The sequence below is a fragment of the Carica papaya genome, chromosome 9 (genome assembly GCF_054855325.1).
Source record: "Carica papaya isolate Zhongbai chromosome 9, ASM5485532v1, whole genome shotgun sequence".
Taxonomy (NCBI): Eukaryota; Viridiplantae; Streptophyta; class Magnoliopsida; order Brassicales; family Caricaceae; genus Carica; species Carica papaya.
The window spans coordinates 35188423-35213174 of record NC_142317.1 but is presented as its reverse complement, the minus strand read 5'-3'; the positions used below and the strand labels follow the sequence as shown (position 1 = coordinate 35213174).

Genomic DNA, 24752 nt, shown 5'->3' with positions numbered 1-24752 from the left:
ATCCATGTATCTGCTTCCCTTGATAAAGACCAGTTCCATCTAAATTAGCACAAGAAGACAGCACGGTAACAAATGCAGCCTCATTAGGCTTCACGGAACCGCGGACCACATCCTCGTGAACCACCATCTTTGCCAAAAGTGGCAATGCATCAACAAAGCGTCCATTCATCACGAACCCATTAATAACACTCGTCCATGAAACCACGTCCTTCTCATTAAACACCACAATACATGGATGGGGAATTTCCACAAACATCTTACGTGCATTGAGTATGTCACACACTTCGTCAACTCCACCCTCACGCATGAAGTTTGCACATATGGGTCGCATAAAACACCCCATTTGAGAGCCTGAGCATGGAGAATTGAGCCATATGAGGGAAGCAAGAAGCAGCTTTGATTAGAGATGGGAAAGTGAGATGGTTTGGTGAAAGTCCGTGCGCAATCATGCGGGTGAAAAGTAGTAAAGAAGTACGAGAGAGTCCCGTAGAGAGATAAGATCGAATGAGGGTGTTGTAAATGAGAACGGTGTTCCATGAAGAAGTGTGGTTGAGGAGAAAGCCGCGGGTGATAAGAAGGGAACGAATCTGTTTGATCTGGTTGGGACAGTGGATGAAATACTGGAGGAGTTGGAGAAGAAGCTCTGGACTTGAATATCCAGAAAACCCACCTGTTACCAGAAGCTTTAAAATCAAAACTTGATTACATGCCTTTTCGTGTCCACCATCTGCCCACTTCATATATTATTAGCATTCTTGTTCATATTTGTTAATTACAAGATGGGATTTTAGTCCCAAATTATTTTGGATCAAATTGACATTTTTGTACTTGATATATTCAGTATGATATAAATTCACCCAAAAGTTTTTTTTTTTTTCATGCTTCTTTTAATTCATATATATATTCTTTTAAATCTAATTTAAACAAAAAATTAAGAAAAAGTCTTTTATTTTCTGAGTTTTAAATTAATAACAGTTATTAAATTTTAATAAACTCAACCAATAAAATTAATTATCTTATTAAATCTATACAATAATTGTATTAATAAATTAAAAAAAGTTCGTTGATAATTATTTTTGACAAATTTCATATAGAGAAAATCTTCTCTTCGTATAGGTCAAATTCGTATTCGGTTTTTACTGTTGTGTATATTTAAACCAATTCTGAAAGAATTATTAACTCAACTTGACGAAAGAACTTTAACATTAACAAAATCGAGAACAAAATTAATATTTTAAGCTATAAAATCTATACACTAACGGTAAAGGTTCAACTCATTGACAATCGCAAATTACACTCTTCAATTTATGGACAATAATCATAAATTACTCTCTTTGAAAATTCTTATATGTCAATTCGATCCTTCTATCTTCCTTTCTCCGCTAATTTTTCACGAGGATTAATTTGCAACTGTGTCATGGAGAAATAGCCTCGCCTCTTGATTTTACATGGTTGCAATATCATTATGAAAATCGTCTACCATTGTGCAATATTCTTGCAGTCAATTGTTTCAGATTTTTGAAGTCTTTGACCCGACCATCTTCTATGCGGAAATAATACAGAAATACCCATTTGAAATGCAGACGAGGATCATATTTGTTAGTGGCATGATGGAATGAACTGAAACTACAAGTAGAGAGACGCTGCAAACATAATGTCTCTCTTGATTTTGGACACTGCCTCTTCAAATTTCGCCTCGAGCTCTGTTTCTCCAATGGATTTTGCCGCTAGAATAATCTGCTGAAGAACTTCCCCTAGTCTCCTAATTGCTCTGATCAAGCTGCCCTCAAAAACTGGTGTCATTTCCATGATCTGGTAGAACTTGGATCCTTTTGCCCAAGCATACACAGCCTCCATGATATCTGGCCGAAATGAACTTACAAAACCCTCCACATCAATTTGGATCTGTGATACAAAATAAATAAATAAAAAAAGCATTCATTTGATGCTACTGAAATGAATCATGTCCAGAATTACGATACCAAATGCCAATCATAAATAATTTGAATGCTCATGCTACTGCGGCATGCTGCAAACACTTACAAAACAGAAGTGCTGTAATACAATTTCTAGAAATAAATAGATATGCATACAGATTCAGGAAAGGGTGTTTGTTAATTCTACCTCGTAACCTCTCAAAGTAGAATCATTCTTTGTCTTTCTAGCCGTTGGATTTAAAAGATATCTCTATCATTGATTGTAAAGCTAAATAGGTACTTTCTTTCATATCCAGTGGTGAAGTGTTTTGAAGCAAAGCAGAGATAGCAGGCACCACAGGAAAAAAGGTAAAAATTAGTATGTTTCTCAACAAAAATAAAGCTGAACATATTTCAACTCCAAAAAGGTGCTGCGTTTTATATGTTGAAGTAACATTTTTCTGCAGGTAACTATCCTTCAATTTTTCTTCTTAACTCGTGTAGTCCAAGGCCATTTACCCATCTCTTTTTCACACGCCAAATTTTTTCTTTAAATAAAAAGTATAAGAAATACGTTGAAATAACAGCATCAACGATTTACAGAATAGTTGCAGCTTTGTTAGAATATCAACAATGTTCCCAAAATCATCCATCCTATCCAAGTCATGGGCCAAAATCAAAAATCCAAAGTAATGAAACCAAAATCAAAGACACACACAAAAAGATTCCCAATGTGCTAAGGCCTTTAGCATGTATGCCATAGGCTAGTCTCCACAGTAAAAATGGGGATATCCTGATAAAAAAGACAAAAACTAAGAAAAAAGGATTAAAGATACCTTGCATTCAAGCTGAACTTTGGCAATCTGACTCGCTGTATCTTGTAATTGGGTAAAAAGCAAGTCAAGCTCTTCCCTGGGTTTTGCAGTGTCTTGAAGCTTTTCTTGCCACACAAAACATTGTCACTGGTGATGTATCTGCAACGAAATGCATTTCAAAAATAATAAGATGATGATGTACAGTAACATTAGTAGTAATGTAGTAAGATCCACAAAAAAAGGGACCATAAAAGTAATTTGAAGAAAGCAATTTAACAATGCCACAACCTACTAAAATTTTTATATCCTTGCAACATCTAGTACTGATCTTTTGTCCTTTTTGCTCATCCATAAGCCATAAGAAAGCTCAAACCAAGCCACGAGAAAACCTTAGTGAGGAACGTGCCAACAGAGCTAAGTGATTTGGCATCAGTAATTTGTTGAGATTGTCACAAGCACGAACAAATTGAGAGACAACCAATCCGGAACTTATATTGAGATGTATGAGTTTGGATCAACCAGATTATGTTGCTTAAATAATCCCTTTTGGCAAAGTCTATGAAGTTTTACTCAGGCCAAGAAGAAGGCCCAAGGGATTAACAACTTTGCATAGGGATTGACTAAGCACATAGGCATCTGAAAGACTACCCACTGTCTAGTTTACATAAGGATCGACTGTATCCTCGATTAAATGAAGCTGCCATTTTCTCCTGTGTCTTTATTTTTTTCTACGATTAGGAGGACATCAAATCCTCCTGTATTGTACTATTCTATTTTTTTTCTATCCAAATAAATGAAGAGCATATACATATGGATAACTGAAAAAATTACGTGCATGTGAATGTTAACTAGGTTGTACTCTCTAGCAAATTAATTACTCATGCAGGTACTTGCAAGTTATTCGCTGAAGAAAAGATTTATTACCCTAGCCTTCGTAAAACATGTTTTCTGGCCTTTTTTCACCTTTAAAAGCCAATGTCGTGGAAGAACATACAGTCTTCTTAATTGATTTTATCTTGGCTGTCAACTCTTCTTTCATGTGTAAAACTTTGAGCTTTTGTTCAATGAGTGGAGACTTGGCAATTGCATGCTTCTCAAATAGGCTCTCTAAAGCCTCCAACCTCCTGACAGCCTTTCTATACGAGCTGCTCTGGATCTAAATAAATAAATTTCTCATTTAAGTTCAATTTAGAAAGCAGAAATAACTTTGACATGCTAAGTTAGAGGAGAGACAAATGATGTACCTTCATATCTCCTTCAGAATGGAAAGCAATCCAGAGTGATGCACGCCTATTCCACGTTTCAGGAGGGGCAACATGTTTGATACCTGTAAAGAAATAATGTACAAAGAAATGACAATGAGTATTTATACATAATATACATTAAATATAAAACACCCAACATTTATACAAGTAAAAGATATAAAAATAGTCAACTCCCATGTCCTTGGTCAGGGAATAACAATAAACAGATATCTAAGATATATATAACAATTATATACACTACTAGTTGCAAGGCCCATAACAAAATAAATCTCGCATTTGACCAAACAGAAAAATTTTCACTCCGTTAAAACATTAGATTTAATACCAAAATGCTTTATCTGTTGGATAAAAAACATAAACAACAAAATTTTAAACTCATAAAATTTGTTTATTGTTAATTTACAAACTCTTAAAAAAGTTAAAAAAAAATTACATAAAAAAAGAGTATTATCTTATTGTTTACCGTTAAGGCTTGATTGTTGGAATCAAACTCTCAAATTTCTTTTTAAATGAGTTTTTATTCATCAAAGTCACTTCTAATTTGCATTGAATTTGAATTGATTCTTTCAATCTCTACGATTGAATATAAGAACAGTAAGTACCCCTAAAAGTTGAAATGCAACTGAGGCTAATTATGGAAGCAGAAATATGCTTAAAATGACTGCAACAGAAATACTAGCATTTTAGGCACCAAATTGTTCTGTGTACATTTACATTATCCTAAAGATGATACACTCATACCACAAAATCAGACAGATATGATTATTCTCATGCACAGTCATTCCAATTGCAAATTCATTTGCAACTTCCCGTTTAGGAAAGTACATCAACTTAAGGGAAGAATAATGACAGCTTGCCTGTAGAAGTTTCTTGTCATCATCTGAAAGTATGTACATGGCACTCGTGAAGATTGTTTCTATGTTCTCTTTCTCCTCATCATCATTTAGATCCATCTTTGCCATCTACACATGGCACTCGTGAAGATTGTTTCTATGTTCTCTTTCTCCTCATCATCATTTAGATCCATCTTTGCCATCTACAATGAAAAGAAGAGGGCCAAAATAAACAGCTCACATCTCCCAGCTATTAGTGATAACAAGAATGACACAAAATGGATTAGCTTTAGATTTACTAGATAGATTAAAAATTATAATGCTTTTAGATATACACCTATTTGTCTTATTCATTTTTAGGTATTTAGTATCCTATTCTTATTACTATCAGTATCTTGTATCTCAGTCCTATTTGGAAAGCTTACTTAGCAAGCACTATAAATCACTTTTACGGGGAAGCCAATTATTTGACAACAGGGTTCTTTGAGAATTTTCTCAATTTCCTGATTGTATGATGCAACCAAATCCTTAAGCTTCATGCTTAAGAATTACTAAGCACGATATCTAATCAATCACATGTGTGAAATCTAGATTTATCTCCAAATCCCCAAGTAAATAAATTAACATTAATTGTCTTGCATCAAAGAGGGCAACAAAAGCATAGGGTATAACTTAAAAAAGAAAAATAGTAATGACAATGATATATGATACAATATCAACTTGCCTAACTCCAGCCTAATGCTAAATGTAAAACAAAAATTCCATATGTAATACAGAAATAAACAACGATCAGGCAACCAATGTTTTAGTCACGAGGTTTGTACCAATCTAGTAACAGTTACGCTAGGAAGTAAATTGGCAACCTAAAGCATGCGAAACCTTTTCTCATTTTTTATTTGAAAAGGAAAGAAGCATGCATAAATCATAAATGCCAATGAATTTGACCATTACCGCTCAAAAAAACAGATTCCTTATGGCAATAAAAACATACCTGCATTGCAAGAAATTCACACTCCCTTTTGCTAAAACTAAAAAGTATGACGGGGTCATTCTGACGTTGAATGATAATTTTCACCATCTTGAAGATGTTACTTTCTTCACCAAGTCTGCTCACCATCAAACCCTATTGTGATTTTACACTCTGTCTCTTCTTTTCACCCACACTAGGGAGAATTAGAGCATTTAAAATTTTTTGGAAGCTATCTTCTCGAAATTTTCCCTTCTTGTCCACAACCAAATACAAACCATCACCTCCAGCAGGAAAAATATAATGCTGAAGCGGTGTTGGTTGGTAATTAGTATAAACAATGTGACATGGTTGTTGGTGGATCCGCAATAACACCAAATAAATATTTTCTTCCAATAACCAGCATAAAAGAAGTTCATTTTACATGCTCTATCATATGGAAAGACTAAGGGTTGAATAGCAGAACTAACATGACAATGATGACTGGAGCTATCAAGTGCCTTGATAATGTGAGCCTGTTATGGTGAGTTCTTAATCCCTTACCTCTTCATATGGGTAATTCAAACCGAAGGAAAGGGAGAAGATATTTGTTGTTTTGTACATGTGTATTTAATTTATTTTCATTGATTTAATAGTGTATGTAAATGCCTTTTTCTTTTGAGCTAAGTCCTGGCAAATTTTGAGAAAACAGACCTTGCATCAACTGAGTAAACTTTTCAGTAGGATCATGTTGCCTATTTGTTAGTGGTGATTAACATACTCTATAGGAGTTTGAGTTTTCTTGTTATGAGTTCTTTGTACAGATATTTTTTGTAAAAAAAATAATATCTCAAACTTGTAATTTATCATAGATTTCAGCCTATACATCAGTTGGTAAAACTGTAGTAGCATTATACACCATTGCTATGTCTTCGCGAAATAAGCAGCGGGTCATATACACTTCACCCGTTAAGGCACTCAGCAACCAAATGTATAAGGAATTCAAAGAAGAGTTCTCTGATGTTGGTTTGATGACTGGGGATGTAGCAATTGATCCTAATGCTTCTTGCTTGGTAAGTCATTTCGCTAATTTGATTGTTGGGTATTAAAATATCCTATCAATTGGTTTGCTTAGTTGCAGTTTGATTTCAGGTCATGACCACTGAAATCTGGCGTAGTATGTTGTACAAAGGTTCAGAGATTATGCGGGAAGTGGCTTGGGAAATTTTTGATGAGGTACATTACATGCAAGATCGTGAGAGAGGTGTGGTATGGGAGGAGAACATTGTTATGGCACCAAAGAACTCTCGTTTTGTTTTCCTCTCAGCAACTGTTCCCAATGCCAAGGAATTTGTTGATTGGGTTGCTAAGGTAATTTCTCTTCTTAGTATTCTTATCTTCAGCATGCGCAGAACGGTTAGGCAGTTAGGTTCGACACTAAGAACCTAGACTTGCTTACTAGAACTTCAATTTTTTTTTTTGGGTTGATAGAGTTGTTTTCTTTTTTTTCTAAGTTGAAGTAAACAATTAAATTTTCATTATCGTGGTGAGAAGTTAACTTTGAGTTTTACTTGTCAGGACTAAAAATATATTGGGATTTAACTTGGTAACAGATGAGGCAGTTGGAAGCTGATTAGGTTGCACCTTCTCCTGCTTTTCTTCATTTCCCTGTGTTTGCGGGTTACTAAGGAAAGGAAAAAGTTTAGGGGGAAAAAGAAAAAACAGAGACAAGCGGCATAAGGACAGGTGAGCACTAAAACCTACTAAAGAGAAGTGCAATGTAATCACCCTCCAACGGCCTCATTTGTTACCAAGTCAAATCCCAATATATTTTTAGTCCTGGCAAGTAAAACTCAAAGTTAACATCTGGCCATGATAATGAAACTTAATTTAATTGTTTACTTCAAATTTTAAAAAATAAAGAAAACAACTCTATCAAAAAAGATATCAAAGCTCTCATGAGAAAGTCTAGGTTCTTGGTGTGGAACCTAATTGCCTAACCCTTTTGGGCATGCCGAAGATAAGCGCACTAAGAAGAGAAATTACCTTTGCAACCTATCAGCAAATTCCTTTGCATTGGGAACAATTGCTGAGAGAAAAACAAAATGAGAGTTCTTTGGTACCATAACAATGCTCTCCTCCCATGCTACATCTCTTTAGTGATCATGCATGTAATTTACCACATCAAAAATTATCCAAGCCATTTCCCGCATAATCTCTGAACATTTGAACACAATACTATGCCAGATTTCAGTGGTCATGACTTGAAATCAAACTACAACTAAGCAAAACAATTGATAGAATATTTCAATACCCAACAATCAAATTAGCCAAAGGACTTACCAAGCAAGAAGCATTAGGATCAATTGTTACATCCCGAGTCACCAAACCAACATCAGAGAACTCTTCTTTTAATTCCATATACTTTTGGTAGCTGAGCCTTAATGGGTGAAGTGTATATGACCCGCTGCTTATTCTACAAAGACATAGCAATGATATATAATGCTACTACAGTTTTACCGGCTGACGTATGAGCTGAAACCTACGATAAATTGCAAATTGGAGCAATTATTTTCTTTTGCAGAAAATATCTGTACAAAGAACACATAACAAGAAAACTCAAGCTCCTATATACTATGTTAATCGCAACTAACAAATAGGCAACATGATCCAACTCAAAAGTTCACTCAGCTGATGCGAGGTCTATTTTTGCAAAATTTGCCAAGAGTTAAGATCAAAAGAAAACAACGTTTATATACAGCTAGTATACAGAAGTAGCATGCATTAACCAGGACTAAACACCTTCTCCTGAGTATATCAATCATTGAAAAACACTCCCTGCTAGCTTCCCATGCAAAGAATGAAACCTGCAGAGGGAGCTCAACCTTCCAAATTTGTTTGTACGGGTATGCATGACGAGTATCATCGCTCTCGGTATACCATGATTTAACCGTACGGAACCCTTTCTTGTGAGATTCCAAAGTGGCTCACCATCACTGTTACCCAGGGAAATCTTTTAAGTTCCAAATGTTTAAGATATTAAATAATCTATTTTAAGTTCCATTCAATTAGATACTCTAATCTTAATTAGTCTCCCCATACATTTATCACCCATACAAATACCTGAAAAAAAATCTCATCCCTGACAGTAAAAATGCTTCCTTTTATAAGTTCCACCCCAATTTAAATTAGCATAATAATTAAAACGAGCTTTACAAAGCCTCCAGCTTCATCCTCATGCATCATCATCTATGAAAAAACCTAATTCCCTTAGTAAAAGCGATTCACAAACTAATTACTAATACCTAATCCATTAATACATCCTTCCTAGGAAAGCTTTCTGACTAAAAAAACATACCCATGTCTCTATTCCTTCCGGAAGAATCGATTCCACACATAAAACGATTCTAATAAGGTTTTACGTGTATTATCACTCACTCACTCACATATAAAATTTGCTTCATATTTGCATAGACAACTCATTAGTTAACCAAATCTATCAATTCTCACTTATAGAAATTATGACCTAAAAATCCCTTCTAGTATCTGTATTCCCATATACTAGGTTAATCTTACAACTAAAGGAAAAAAAGATAATCAAATCAGAATCCTAGATGTAGAAACCTTACTCAAATTCAGTCAATAGGTAAATGACATTTGTGTGAGTGTTATCTCTTGTGCACAAACATGTAGTACCTGATTAATAGACAAATTATCCGCTCAGTGAATCAACTTTGATGGAACCAATTAAACTACATGCTGGAATTTTTCTGATTTTAGACTCTGCCATCACTTTCCTCCAATCAGCGGCATCTCCCCACCTTTCCCCAACAGCATTTATATTTGACAACACCACATATCGGCCACAATGTTTTGGCTGTAATTCAAGGAGCTTCTTTCCTACTTCATTTCCCAACTGAACGTCCCCATGAATCTTACAAGCACCAAAAAGAGCTCCCAAAACAGAGGCATCAGGCAGGAAGGGCATGCTAATTACAAATTCAACTGCGTCTCTCAGAAGTCCTGCTCTGCCCATGAGATCAACAACACAACCATAATGCTCCATTATTGGTACAACCCCATATCGACGTGACATTGACCGAAACAACTTCAAACCCAAGTCAACAAGTTTAGCTCGAGCACAAGCAGTAAGAATAGCAACAAAGGTAACCTCATTGGGGGAAAATCCTTGCGCTTTCATCTTCTCAAACATACATAGAGCTTGCTTCGCCCTGCCATGACAGGCAAGCGAAGAAATCATTGCATTCCAAGTGAAAACCTCTTTAACCTCTATCCGATTGAATACTCTTATTGCAGTCTCCAAACAACCTGCCTTTCCATACAAATCTACCAACGCAGTCCCCATGACAGCACTCAAACTGAACTCATTCTTAATAAAATATCCATGTATCTGCTTCCCTTGATAAAGACCAGTTCCATCTAAATTAGCACAAGAAGACAGCACAGTGACAAATGTAGCCTCATTAGGCTTTACGGAACCACTGACCACATCCTCGTGAACCATCATCTTTGCAAAAAGTCGCAATGCATCAACAAAGCGTCCATTCATCACGAACCCATTAATAACACTCGTCCATGAAACCACATCCTTCTGGGGCATACTCTCGAAATACAGAAAAGCAGAACCCATGTCTCCATTCCTCCCAAAAGCGTCAAGTAAAGCATTACATGCCACAATACATGGATGGGGAATCTCCACAAACATCTTACGTGCACTGCGTATGTTACTCACTTCAGAATACAATCTCACGAATGAAGTTTGCACAAATAGGTCGCGTAAAACACCCCATTTGAGAGCCTGAGCATGGACAATTGGGCCAGATGAGGGAGAACAAGAAGCAGCCTTGATTAGGGATGGGAAAGTGAGATGGTTTGGTGAAAGTCCATGTGCAATCATGTGGGTGAAAAGTAGTAAAGAAGTACGAGAGAGTCCCATGGAGAGATAAGATCGAATGAGAGTGTTGTAAATGAGAACAGTCTTCCATGAAGAAGTGTGGTTGAGGAAAAAGCCGTGGGTGATAAGAAGGGAATGAATCTGTTTGATCTGGTTGGGACAGTGGCTGAAATGCTGGAGGAGTTGGAGAAGAAGCTCGGGACTTGAAAATCCAGAACACCCACCTGTCACCAGAAGCTTTAACATCAAAACTTGATTACCTGCATCTCTGAATCCTCAGGATTCTTGTTCATATTTGCCAAGCCACTTCCCGCATAATCTCTGAACCCTTGTACAGCATACTACGCTAGATTTCAGTGGTCATGACCTGAAATCAAACAGCAACTAAACAAAGAACTTGATAGAATATTTCAATACCCAACAATCAAATTAGCCAAAGGACTTACCAAGCAAGAAGCATTAGGATCAATTGTTACATCCCCAGTCATCAAACCAACATCAGAGAATTCTTCTTTAAATTCCCTATACTTTTGGTTGCTGAGTGCCTTAATGGGTAAAGTGTATATTATCCACTGCTAATTCCAAAAAGACATATAAATGGCATATAATGCTACTACAGTTTTACCGGCTGATGTATGGGCTGAAACCTATTATAAATTGCAACTTGGAACTATTATTTTCTTTTGCAGAAAATTTCTGTATAGAGAACCCATAACAAGAAAAAATCAAAGCTCCTACATAATATGCTAATCACCACTAACAAATAAGCAACATAATCCTACTTAAGAATTCATTCAGCTAATGCAAGGTCTGTTTTTGCAAAAATTTTCAAGAGTTAAGCTCAAAAGAAAAACACATTTACATACAGCATTAATCAAAAAAGAAAGTAAATACACACGTGCAAACAACAGATATCTTCTCTCTTTCCTCCGGTTTGAATTACTCACACAAAGAGGTAAGGGATTAAGAACTCGCCACTACATACTCACCATTATCAAGGCACTTGATAGCTTCAGACTGAAAAGGGTCGAGACTGAATGGAAATTCCTTGGCAGGCTTCAAATCTTCTTGAGCTGCTGGACACAGAAAGAGGAGGAGGAATATAACCCTCTCCCCTCCTGCGTCTTCAACCAACTTTCTCTTCAAAGACGCAGTTAAATCTTCGAGTGCGAAAGGATTAACCGAGTAACTCACTGAACCCGCCGAGAGATTCCACGGAAGTCAGGGGAAGGATCACGAGAACAACACAGTTCTCTCCCAACACGTCCTCGGCGTCTGCTATTTCCTATTTATTTAAATATAAATTAATTAATGTAATTATTAAAAATATATATTTAATGTAATTTTCTATTTTAATTCAAAAAAAAAAGATAACTTTAGGTTGTCTAAATTTAAATTTAAATTCAAATTACTTACTATTTTTTGTATAATTTAAAATAAATTATTAAATTAATTCTCAAATTTAACATTTATTACAATTTAATTTATAATATATTTTTTTATTATATTTTAATTTTTAATATTCTTTATTTGTTATAAATTTACCCAAGTTTTTTTTTCCATGCTTCTTTCAAGTCTTTTAAAAAAAAAATCTAATTTCAACCAAAAATTAAGAATAATTATTTCTATTTTATTATTTATTTTCTAGGCTTAGAATTAATAACAATTATTACATTTTAATAAACTTAACAAAAAAAATATCTCGTAAAGAATATCTCGTCTTTCAATATGGGTTAAATTTGTATTCAATTTTTAGTACTGTGTACGTTCATTCAAATCGACTCTATAAGATTTATAAACGCAACTTAGACAAAAAAAAAAAAAAAAAACTTTAAACGTTAACAAAATTAATATTTTAAAATGTAAAATCTATACAGTAAAAATTAAAATACAACCAACCCTAACACCCGAAGAAAGCAAAACTATAACATTAACCGTAAAAGTTCAATTCACTGACAATAATCATAAATTACCCTTTTCGAAAATTCTTAAAAAGAAAAACTTTAACGTTAACAAAATTAATATTTTAGAGTGTAAAATCTATACACTAAAAATTAAAATACAACAAATCCTAACAATCGAAGAAAACAAAGCTATAATATTAACCGTGAAGATTCAGTTCATTGACAATAATTAGAAATTACCCTCTTCGAAAATTCTCATATTTCACTTCGATGCTCCTATCTTCGCTTCTTCTCTAATTGTTGGACTTTTTTAGATTAAAAAAAAAAAATCAATTTTTATTCATTTCACCGACTTAAAATTTTAAGAATTTAAAATATTTTTAAATAAATTTATATTTAAATTAAATTTTTAAAAAATAATTTACCACTATGTAAAAATTAAGTACAAATCAAATCTTTTAATCACTAATTACATGATATTTTAAAAATAAAAATACAATAAATTTAATTAAAAAATAAATTATATTTAAATTTAAACTAATAAATAAAATAAATTATAATTTCTACATTAATTTTCAATATAAATTTCTCACGATGATTAATTTACAAGACACGGGAGAAATATTCTCTTCCCTTGAACTTTACGTGCTCGCAACATCATTATGAAAATTGTCTTCCCTTGTGCAATAACTCCGCCACTTGATCACTTCAGACTTTTGAAGTGCTTGATCCTGATCATCTTCTGTGCATAAGTAATACAATAATACGCGCATTTGAATTGTAGATCAGGATCATATTCGTTAACCCCGGGATGGAATGAAATGAAACTACAAGTAGAGAGATCCTGCGAACACAATGTCTCTCTTGATTTTTGAGACTGACTCTTCAAATTTCGCCTCGAGCTCTGTCTCTCCAATGGATTTTGCCGCTAGAATAAGCTGCTGAAGAACTTCCTCTAGTCTCCTAATTGCTCTGATTAAGCTGCCCTCAAAAACTGGTGTCATTTCCATGATCTCATAGAACTTGGATCCTTTTGCCCAAGCATACACAGCCTCCATGATATCTGGCCGAAATGAACTTACAAAACCCTCCACATCAATTTGGATCTGTGATACAAAATGAAAAAAAAAAAACATTCATTTGATGAAACTGAAATGAATTATGTCCAGAATTACGATACCAAATGCCAATCATAAATAATTTGAATGCTCGTGCTATTGCAGCATGATGCCAACATTTACAAAACAGAAATACTGTAATACAATTTGTAGAAATAAATAGATACGCATACAGATACAGGAAAGGGCATTTCTTATTTCTACTTCGTAATCTCTCAAAGGAGAATCATTCTTTGTCTTTCTAGCCGATGGATTTAAAAGATATCTATATCATTGATTTTAAAGCTAAGTAGGTACTTTCTTTCGTATCCAATGGTGAAGTGTTTTGAAGCAAAGCAGAGATAGCAGGCACCACAGGTAAAAATTAGTATGTTTCTCAACAAAAATAAAGCTGAACATATTTCAACTGTCAAAAAGGTGCTGTGTTTTATATGTTAAAGTAACATTTTTCTGCAGGTATATCCTTCAATTTTTCTTCGTAACTCGTGTAGTCCAAGCCCATTTACCCATTTATTTTTTACACGCCAATTTTTTTTTAGATTAAAAGTATGAGAAATACATTGAAATAACAGCATCAAGGGAGTGTCACCCATTACAGAATAGCTGCAGCTTTGTTAGCATATCAACAATGTTCCAAAAATCATCCGTCCTATTTAAGTCATGGCCCAAAATCAAAAATCCAAAGTAATGAAACCAAAATCAAAGACACACACAAAAAGATTACCAATGTGCTAAGGTCTTTAGCATGTATGCCCTATTGGCTAGTCTCCATAGTAAAAATGGGGATATCCTGATAAAAAAGACAAAAACTAAGAAAAAAGGATTAAAGATACCTTGCATTCAAGCTGAACTTTTGCAATCTGACGCGCTGTATCTTGTAATTGGGTAAAAAGCAAGTCAAGCTCTTCCCTGGGTTTTCCAGCATCTTGAAGCTTTTCTTGCCACACAAAACAAGAAAGGAGGGAAACCATTTCTTCCACCTTTATTTCCTTTAAAACCCCATTGAACATGAGTTCCGTTAAGGTCAACTCATCAGCACTACTGATTTCACAAGCAACCTTCCCTTTCAACTCAACAACATTTTCACTGGTGATGTATCTGCAACGAAATGCATTTCAAAAATCATATGATAATGTACAGTAACATTAGTAGTAATGTAGTAGATCCACAAAAGAAAAGGGAGCACAAAAGTAATTTGAAGACAGCAATTTAACAATGCCACAACATACTAAAATTTTCATATCCTTGCAACATCTAGTTATGATCTTTTTTCCTTTTTGCTCATCCATAAGCCATTCTTTTTTTAAATAAACAAGTGAGGTATATATTAACATAGTACCAAAAATAGGGAGTACCAACCATGGACAATTTACGTAAGTGTTAGCGTATCAATGACATTCCCAAAATTCTCATCACTAATAATGTCATACTCTAACAAAACAGCCCCAAAAAAATGAATCCACATATCCCTTATTTTGTACATACTACTCCCAACACCCTCAAAAGCTCTAGAATTCCTTTCTTTCCAAATAATCCAAAAAACAGTTAAAAGAATTAAGTTAGCAATATTGCTCTTTACATATACACCATCCCAAGCCCATATTTCCATGCTAACCGACCCAGCCATCACCCGTTAAATCCCTAAAAGCCCATACACCATACACCTATAGATTGTCTGCCTATGGCTCATCCATAAGCCATAGGCTCATCCCATGCCCATTTTTCCTTTCTTATGGCTCATCCATAAGCCATAAGAAAGCTCAAACCAAGCCAAGAGAAAACCTTACTAAGGAACGTGCCAACAGAGCTAAGTGATTTCGCATCAGTAATTTGTTACGATTGTCACAAGCACAAACTTATCAAGACAACCAATCCGGAACTTTTTCTTGTTTAATCTTATATTGAGATGTTATGAGTTTGGATCAACCAGATTATGTTGCTTAAATAATCCCTTTTGGCAAAGTCTACAACGTTTTACTCAGGACAAGAAGAAGGCCCAAGGGATTAACTACTTTGCATAGGGATTGACTAAGCACATAGGCATCTGAAAGATTACCCACTGTCTACTTTACATAGGGATCGACCATATCCTCGATTAAACGAAGCTGGCATTTTTCTCCTGTGTCTTCATTTTTTTTATGATTAGGAGGACATCAAATCCTCCTGTATTGTACTATTCTATATTTTTCTATCAAAATAAATGAAGAGCATATACATATGGATAACTGAAAAAATTTACGTGCATGTGTATGTTAACTAGGTTGTACTCTCTAGCATTACTCATGCAGGTACTTGCAAATTATTCTCTGAAGAAAAGGTTTATTACCCTAGCCTTCGTAAAGCACGTTTTCTGGCCTTCAGTTCATCTTTAAAAGCCAATGTCGTGGAAGAACGTACAGTCTTCTTAATTGATTTTATCTTGGCCGTCAACTCTTCTTTCATGTGTAAAACTTTGAGCTTTTGTTCAATGAGTGGAGATTTGGCAATCGCATGCTTCTCAAATAGGCTCTCTAACGCCTCCAACCTCCTGACAGCCTTTCTATACGAGCTGCTCCGGATCTGAATAAATAAATTTCCCACTTAAGTTCAATTTAGAAAGCAGAAATGATATTGACATGCTAAGTTGGAGGAGAGACAAAAAATGTACCTTCATGTCTCCTTCAGGATCCATTGGAAGCCCACGAGGATGTCTACGGAGAAATTCTGAAAGCTTTTTGAGAGCATTCTCTCGAGCTTCTAAGGGCAAAAGATCCTTAGAAACCTTCATGCATGCACTGCTTAAAAATTTAATCTGAATTCAGAAGAAAAAATTGTTAGATAAATTATTTCTAGTATCAAATAAGAAACCAGTTAAGACACTAGAAAAGGCATCATGCAAGAGCATATTCCTTAGCAAATGATTTTCACAAAAAAAAAAAACTATAAAATCAAATAAAATGACTTCCCAACCAAAATTTCACTGCTCCTATTGCACAAAAGAAAATTATCTAAAAAATAGAATTTCATATTAGTAATAGAGCATGATCACAATTAACCTGAGACAGAGGAACAGTGACAACAGCAGGTTCTCCATGCCCTTTCAGTGGGAGAATTTTAATCGTTTTTTTCGCCCTCTCATCTTTACTAATCACACATCTTGTAAGAACATCTATTGTGTAGCTTGCATCTTCTGGTCTTCTATTTGCATCATCTGGACCAAGCATGGACAATTCCACAATTCTTGGTGCATCATTTTGATGAATATCAAATAGGAAAAGATTTTCCAAGTAAAAGCAATTCTAAGTTCTCTCACCTTCAGAAACATCTTTGACTCTGTGAAAGTCGACAATGAGTCCCCATGTATCCTGATCCTCAATTGAGAAAGATGGTGACTTCTCATCAGTCAAAGAGCACTCGAGACAAACAACCCTGTTAACTCGCAAAAAGGGAATGCAGTATTTTGGGGAAAGAACAATATCACGGACATCCTTCTTCAAACTTCTATATTGTTGAAGCAAATTGTAATAGTTCTTCAAACTATCTTCTTCTTCAATTATCATAGAATCTCTCTCTTCTTCAAGAACCTTCATTTGTTTCTGCAAGACGGTACTGTTGAATTGATGAGACTGTATAAATCTAAAAAGGACATATCAAAGCAAGAAATTATTTTATCTCAAAAAAAAGCAAGAAATTATTGAGGAACTTTGAGCATATCTGAATGTGTTAGAGGCAGATATACTACTGGCTTCTTGCTTCATCATTTATTAACTCAGTTAAAACAAAATAGAGTTTTTTATAAGTGTCCTCTTCCGCATCAATTGATGCAAAGTCATGCTGTGTGGTGAGAAATATCATATTTAGAGGCCTAAAATTAACTTTTTCAGGTCCAACAATACATGTCTGACTCAGTAAGAAGTTTTAAATGGTTAATTCTTCCTCATAAGTTTCTGAATATTAATTGTAATTCAAGCAAGATGAAAGTAAAAAGTCTGTTTTTTGTTCATAAACCAACCTCAAGATCAGGAATAGCACGGTCAGCTTGAAACTGATAAAATGAGTTACGAAGCAAATTTTCAGGATCACCATCTTCGCACCGCATTTGATTCAACAGCATGTTGTAGCTTAAATGGAAGGCACTGATGCAAATGGAAAGGTCAATCAGACAATAAGAATGTGGAACTTTAAAGTAACTTGGAGTAACCTTCTCAACCATTAAAAGAGAAGCATTAGCAACACCATATATACCTGTTCAAACAATCAGCACTTCCTTTAAGCATCATTTTAGCAGTAGATGGTTCCAACTTCTCATCCAACATCAGGATGCACACACCACGCTTATCAATACCTCGACGACCAGCACGACCACTCATTTGTATGTACTCTCCGCTGGATATCCACCTAAACTTGTCTCCATCAAATTTACGGACATTGGTAAAGACAACAGTTTTGGCTGGCATGTTTAAACCAATGCTGAAGGTCTCTGTAGCGAACAAACACTAAATGAAAATATGTCAACTCTCATCTTCACCTAGTAGGGAGTAAGTAAATGAATAAACAGTGTTACAACATGAACATGCTTTGGTTCTAGAAAGCTGAAACAGAGGTCCTGTTCTCGTGTTGAAGGAATAATAAATTACATTTAATGGGATACAAATGAATAAGAAATTATGCAGGATATTTTGCATTCTCTAACACTATCCCTCAAGCTAAATCTTTAATAAACTTCAGCTTGTGACAATTTTTCTTCAAAAAATAAAAAACTATCAAAAAAGAAATTACAAAATACGTTTAATGACTCCAAAAATCAGATTATACCTTTTGATAAGGAATATAGGAGGAAGAAAATTGTGTGATTGAGATTATGTATTTGGTTATTATACCGTAAATTTTTATTATGCATGGTGAATAAGTATTAGGTAAGAATATATAAAATCAGATTATACCTTTTGATAAGGAATATATAAAGAGGAAGAAAATTGTGTGATTGAGATATGTATTTGGTTATTACACTAAATTTTTATTATGCATGGTGAATAAGAATTAGCTAAGAATATGTATGATATAAGACAAATAGGGTTGATTTGTCCAATTAGGACTAAAAAACCTAAACATCATACCTAGAGTTTCTCATACATCACATATACGAAGTCTTAAGTATCATATTTAAGGGTTTGATTGCATCATACAATCAAAAAACTGAGAAATTCCCAAAATATTATTGAATACTTAAATGAATAATAATGAGTGAAATTACAAAGTAATTTACAATAATTTCTAAGTAACTTTTCTACTTAAAAAAAAAATCTCTAAGTAACTTTTCCAAAGTAGAAGTAAACTAGAAAAATAATAATCTACTATAATTAAGAATATTAATCCTAACACAAGAGATCGGGCTTCTGATCTCTCCACGTGGCCATTTTTCACTAAAGAAGGATGGGATAAATCGAAGCATGGGAAGGATTTAAAATCCATCGCCATTCTGGTGATCATGCTCAGCCTGAAGAAGAGGAAGGGAGGCACCGGCAGATTCAAGCTTGAAGTCTGAAAAGAAACCCAGATGGAAATCGAAGAAAGAGAAGAGAAGGGGTTCCGGGGAATAATGTAATAATAGACTCCTATATAATATAGTTGTTTTGCATTTAATATAATTATAATTTCTAATTTATTTAAGAAATGCAAGACTAGCCCGTTCTGCATCAATAAATGTAGGAACAAGTCTAAGATAAACACAAGAGGTAGTTAGGATAAATTCTAGGAATAACTTCCAGGATAACTACCTTAACTTCGTAAATAAAATTGCTGTCTTTTTCAAACAGAATTATGAATGAAGTATTTCTTTAAAATTTCAAGTACCTTCTTATTCTAGAGATTGAAGGATTCTCTCTTAACGAATCAAAATGATAAAACAAATAAATTATTTGTCACAAACAGGAGCACAAATAAATTTCTGGTTTTCCATTAATCTACAGCCCATAGATAAAACAATTATATCAAAATGATAAATACCAGAACAAGGCAAATACATGCACTGGCAGGCAGATGCATACGCACAAGGGCACACACATAACAAAGACATACAAAAGACAAATAAAACAGGCACAAAAAGGGGTAGAAAAAGAAGTGTCAGAGGATATATAGTGATGAATTTACCAAAAGAAAAAAAATCAAGCTATCATTATTAATGTAAAATCTCACATTTGCGAGCATAATAGCGGGTGAGTCTTTAAGTTCTAGATCCTACCTTAATCAATCCTTCTTGAAATAGTATCTCTATTACTTCCTTCAGAATGGGAAGCAATCCAGAATGATGCACGCCTATTCCCCGTTTCAGAAGGGGTAACATGTTTGATACCTGTAAAGAAATAATGTATAAAGAAATGACAATAAGTAAATATACATAATATACGTTAAATATAAAACATCCAGCATTTATACAAGCAAAAGATATAAAAATAGCTAACTCCCATGTCCTTGGTCTGGAAATAACAATAAACAGATATCTAAAATATATATAACAATTATATGCACTATTAACGGCAGGGCCCATAACAAAATAAATTTCACATCTGACCAAACAGAAAAATTTTCACTTCTGTTAAAACATTAGATTTAATGCCAAAATGCTTTATCTGTTCGATAAAAAACGTAAACAACAAAATTTTGTTTGTTGTTAATTTACAAACATTTAAAAGAGTAAAAAAATGTTATCTAAAAGAATAGTATTATCTTGTTGTGTATCATTAAGGCTTGATTACTGGAATCAAACCCTCAAATCTCTTTTTAAATGAGTTTTTATTCGTCAAATCACTTCTAATTTGCATTGAATTTTGACTCTTCCAATCTCAATGAGTGAATATAAGAAGAACAGTAGGTGCTCCTTCTAAAAGTTGAAATGCAATTGAGGCTAATTATGGAAGCAGAGATATGCTTAAAATGATTGCAAGTAGAAATGCCAGTATTTTAGGCACCAAATTGCTGTGTACATTTACATTATCCCAAAGATAGATATACTCATACCACAAATCAGACAGATACGATTGTTCTCATGCACACACATTCCAAATTGCAAATTCATTTACAGCTTCCCATAGGAAAGTATATCAACTTAAGGAAAGAATAATGAGAGCTTACCTGTGGAAGTTTCTTGTCATCATCTGAAAGCATGTCCATGGCACTCGTGAAGATTGTCTCTATGTTCTCTTTCTCCTCATCATCGTTTAGATCCATCTTTGCCATCTACAATGAAAAGAAGAAAGCCAAAGTAAACAGCCCGCATCTCCCAGCTATTAATAATAACAAGAATGACACAAAATGGATTAGCTTCACATTTACTAGATAGCTTAAAAATTATAATGCCTTTAGATGTACAACTATTTGTCTTATTCACTTTTTAGGTAGTTAGTATCCTATTCTTATTAGTATCAGGATTTTGTATTTCAGTCCTATTTGGAAAGCTTACTTAGCAAGAACTATTAAAACCTTTATGATCTCACTTTTATGGGGAGGCCAATTATTTGATAATAGGGTTCTTTGAAAATTTTCTCAACTTCCTGGTTGTATGATGCCACCAAATCCTTAAGCTTCATGCTTAAGAATTATTAAGCATGATATCTAATCAATCGAAGGTGTGATATCTAGATTTTATCTCTAATTCCCTAAGTAGATAACTTAATATTATTATCTTGCATCAAAGAGGGCAACAAAAGCAGAGGGTATACATAGGGTATAATTTAAAAAAGAAAAATAGTTACGACAAAAGATCTATGGTCCAATATCCACTTGCCCAACTCCAGCGTAATGTTAAATGTAAAACAAAAATTTCATACATACATAATACAGAATAAACAGGGATCAGGCAACCAATTTTTAGTCCCGAGGTTCGTACCAATCTAGTAACAGTTATGCCAGGAAGTAAATTGGCAACCTAAAGCATGTGAATCCTTTTTTCACTTTTTATTTGAAAAAGGAAAGAAGCATGCATAAATCATATAATGCCAATAAAAAAAGATTCCTTATGGCAATAAAAAATAATACCTGCATTGCAAGAAATTCGCACTCCCTTTTGCTAAAACTAAAAAGTATGACAGGGTCATATTGACGTTGAATGATCATTTTCACTATCTTGAAGATGTCACTTTCTTCACCAAGTCGGCTCATCGTCAAACCCTGTTGTGATTTTACACTCTGTCTCTTCTTATCACCCTCACCAGGGGAAATTAGTGCATTTAGAGCTCTCTGGAAGTTGTCTTCTCGAAATTTTCCCTTCTCGTCCACAACCAAATACGAACCATCACCTCCAGCAGGAGAAATATAATGCTGAAGTGGTGTTGGCCGATAATCAGTATAAACAATGTGACACGGTTGTCGATGGACCTGCAATAACACCAAATAAATATTTTCTTCCAATAACCAGCATAAAAAGAAGTTCACTTTAGATGCTCTATCATATGAAAAGACTGAGGGTTGAAGAGATGAACTATCATGACTGTTAAATACTAAAACTCCCTAATGTTTATGAAGTTTGTTCATCACTTTGGTAATGCATAAAGACAATGATAGAAGTAAAACTTTCTGCTCCTGTAGAATCCAACACCTAATATCTCTTGCATGATTAAAGACCATCACTATTTCAACCCACAATTATGTGCATGTTATATGCCCAAGTTTCAGCTGCACCAGACAATTGATTAATCTGTATCCGATAATCCATTGCTTTTCCTAAGATCCTCTTAAAGAAAACCCCTCGATTCACAATATTGATGCAGAACAGAAGAATGTAATGACTGGATGATACAATTTAAATAATTAGAAACTATCTACTATAGGAAGATTTGCAGAGGGTGGGAAGTGAGAAGAAAGTGTCACAGAACTAAGGTCTACATAACTCCTATCCATTTAATCTACTTGTTGTTCACACAAATATATCTATATAAGCATTAAAAACTCCTTAACAGATTAATTCTTACCCTCTCTATTAATCATGCTTTTCTTCATTTCCCTGTGTTTGCAGATTACTATGGAAAGGAAAAAGTTCAGGGGGAAAAAGAAAAAACAAAGACAAGTGGCATAAGGACAGGTGAACACTAAAACCTACTAAGGAGAAGTGCAATGTAATCACCCTCCAACCGCCTCATCTGTCACCAAGTTAAATCCCAATTATTTTTAGTCCTGGCAAGTAATATTCATAGTTAACACCTGGCCATGATAATGAAACTTAATTTGATTGTTTACTTGAAATTTAAAAAATAAAATAAAATAAAGAAAACAACTCCATCAAAAAAAATCAGAGCGCTCATAGGAAATTCTAGGTTCTTACTGTGGAACCTAACTGCCTAACTGTCCTGCACATGCTGAAGATAAGCATACAAAGAAGAGATATTACCTTTGCAACCCAATCAGCAAACTCCTTTGCATTGGGAACAGTTGCTGAGAGAAAAACAAAACGAGACTTCTTTGGTGCCATAACAATGCTCTCCTCCCATACCACACCTCTCTCACGATCACGCATGTAATGTACCTCATCAAAAATTATCCAAGCCACTTCCCGCATAATCTCTGAACCCTTGTACAGCATACTACGCCAGATTTCAGTGGTCATGACCTGAAATCAAACTGCAACTAAGCAAACCAATTGATAGAATATTTCAATATCCAACAATCAAATTAGTCAAAAGACTTACCAAGCAAGAAGCATTAGGATCAATTGTTACATCCCCAGTGATCAAACCAACATCAGAGAACTCTTCTTTGAATTCCCTATACTTTTGGTTGCTGAGTGCCTTAATGGGTGAAGTATATATGACCCGCTGCTTATTCCGCAAAGACATAGCAATGGCATATAATGCTACTACAGTCTTACCGGCTGATGTATGGGCTGAAACCTATTATAAATTGCAACTTTGAACTATCATTTTCTTTTGCATAAAATTTCTGTATAGAGAACCCATAACAAGAAAAAAATAAAAGCTCCTACATAGTATGCTAATCACCACTAACAAATACGCAACATGATCCTACTTAAGAATTCACTCAGCTAATGCGAGGTCTATTTTTGCAAAATTTGCCAAGAGATAAGCTCAAAAGAGAACGACATTTACATGCAGCATTAATCAATCAAAAGAAAGTAAATACAAGCGTACATATCTTCTCTCTTTCCTTCGGTTTGAACTACCCATACAAAGAGGTAAGGGATTAAGAACTCACCATTACAGACTCACCATTATCAAGGCACTTGATAGCTTCAGACTGAAAAGGGTCGAGAGTGAATGGAAATTCCTTTGCAGGCTTCAAATCTTCTTGAGCTGCTGGGCCAGAAAGAGGAGGAGGAACATAACCCTCCGGGTAAGAAACATCATGGATACAGCTCACTGGTCCATCCCCGGTTAAAAGAACACTCTCCCTCTGCTGCTTCTGCGGAGGAGGAATCTCCCCCCCTGCTTCCTCAACAAACTTTCTCTTCAAAGACGCCATTAAATCTCCGACTGCAAAAGGATTAACCAAATAACAACCTCAACCTAAGAGAAACCCTAGTAAGTCACTGAACCCGCTGTCCGCTTTGCTATTTACCCTAAAGTGAGAAAATAACTGCGGAAGGATTCGGTGACGAGGGAGACTATGGATGATGAGTCAACCCAAAACTGGAACGCCGCGTCCGATGAGGAAGAAGCACCGGAGGATGGGGAAGAGATACACTGTCGTTAGCGGCGGCGGGAAGAGTGTTTTTTTGTTAGGGTTTAAATACTAATAGGGCCGGAAACAGAAGAACTAGGGTTCTTATTGCTGTAAAACCCATTAATTGGAAAAAAAACACTAAGATACTTAAATTACTCAACTGTACAAACTACATAGTTAAATTTCAATACTATTGATCAAACCATCTTCTCAGTTCCTAGTCACACCTCTTATTTTTTCTTCGTGCACACGCATCTTACTGATCGTTGTCGATGTTCGTGAGGGAAAAATCAGAAACAGGCTGTACAAATTTCGTGCGAAGCATTTCAAGTCCGTAAAGTGTTAAAAGTTTTTATCTTTTGCTTTTTGCTAAGCTCTGACATCTTATTT

At 34.8% G+C, this 24752-nt stretch overlaps 2 protein-coding genes and 1 pseudogene across 12 annotated transcripts; 1 reads left to right on the top strand and 2 right to left on the bottom strand.

Moving 5' to 3' along the window:
- Nucleotides 1–1185: 1185 nt before the first annotated feature.
- Nucleotides 1186–11969, bottom strand: LOC110807634 (putative pentatricopeptide repeat-containing protein At1g10330). 11 transcript variants are annotated; one of them, XR_015816142.1, is made up of 8 exons: nt 9472–11969; nt 8119–8317; nt 5821–7993; nt 4854–5032; nt 3976–4058; nt 3656–3887; nt 2753–2890; nt 1186–1905 (listed from the first exon to the last, which is right to left on the bottom strand). XR_015816142.1 is itself a non-coding variant. In XM_088210894.1 (2 exons), the coding sequence occupies exon 1, from the start codon at nt 10934–10936 to the stop codon at nt 9488–9490; it is 1449 nt and encodes a 482-aa protein (XP_088067020.1). In that variant the 5' UTR covers nt 10937–11969; the 3' UTR covers nt 8328–8771; nt 9472–9487. The 11 variants fall into 11 exon arrangements, 1 of the variants encoding a protein (XP_088067020.1); XR_015816141.1 differs by lacking the exons at nt 5821–7993; nt 8119–8317 and having other exon boundaries at nt 9472–11057; nt 11137–11262; nt 11680–11968; XR_015816140.1 differs by lacking the exons at nt 5821–7993; nt 8119–8317 and having other exon boundaries at nt 9472–11057; nt 11137–11235; nt 11680–11968.
- On the top strand, nt 6702–7412 carry LOC148240311 (DExH-box ATP-dependent RNA helicase DExH9 pseudogene; annotated as a pseudogene).
- Nucleotides 11970–13097: 1128 nt separating the features above from the next.
- Nucleotides 13098–24523, bottom strand: MTR4 (RNA helicase, ATP-dependent, SK12/DOB1 protein). Its single transcript, XM_088210893.1, has 14 exons — nt 23895–24523; nt 23372–23572; nt 23074–23292; nt 21726–22064; nt 20823–20927; nt 19933–20043; nt 17937–18187; nt 17704–17827; nt 17005–17287; nt 16748–16902; nt 16360–16503; nt 16039–16271; nt 14546–14810; nt 13098–13700 (listed from the first exon to the last, which is right to left on the bottom strand). The coding sequence occupies exons 1-14, from the start codon at nt 24159–24161 to the stop codon at nt 13422–13424; spliced, it is 2976 nt and encodes a 991-aa protein (XP_088067019.1). The 5' UTR covers nt 24162–24523; the 3' UTR covers nt 13098–13421.
- Nucleotides 24524–24752: the final 229 nt, after the last annotated feature.

Coding starts and splice junctions, on each gene's coding strand:
- LOC110807634 (XM_088210894.1), bottom strand. CDS start 10,936: ATGTTAAAGCTTCTGGTGACAGGTGGGTGTTCTGGATTTTCAAGTCCC.
- MTR4 (XM_088210893.1), bottom strand. CDS start 24,161: ATGGCGTCTTTGAAGAGAAAGTTTGTTGAGGAAGCAGGGGGGGAGATT. Junction 22,065..23,073: donor TTGCTGATTGGGTTGCAAAG/GTAATATCTCTT, acceptor GTGTTATTGCAG/GTCCATCGACAACCGTGTCA. Junction 17,288..17,703: donor GTGCTATTCCTGATCTTGAG/GTTGGTTTATGA, acceptor ACCGTCTTGCAG/AAACAAATGAAGGTTCTTGA.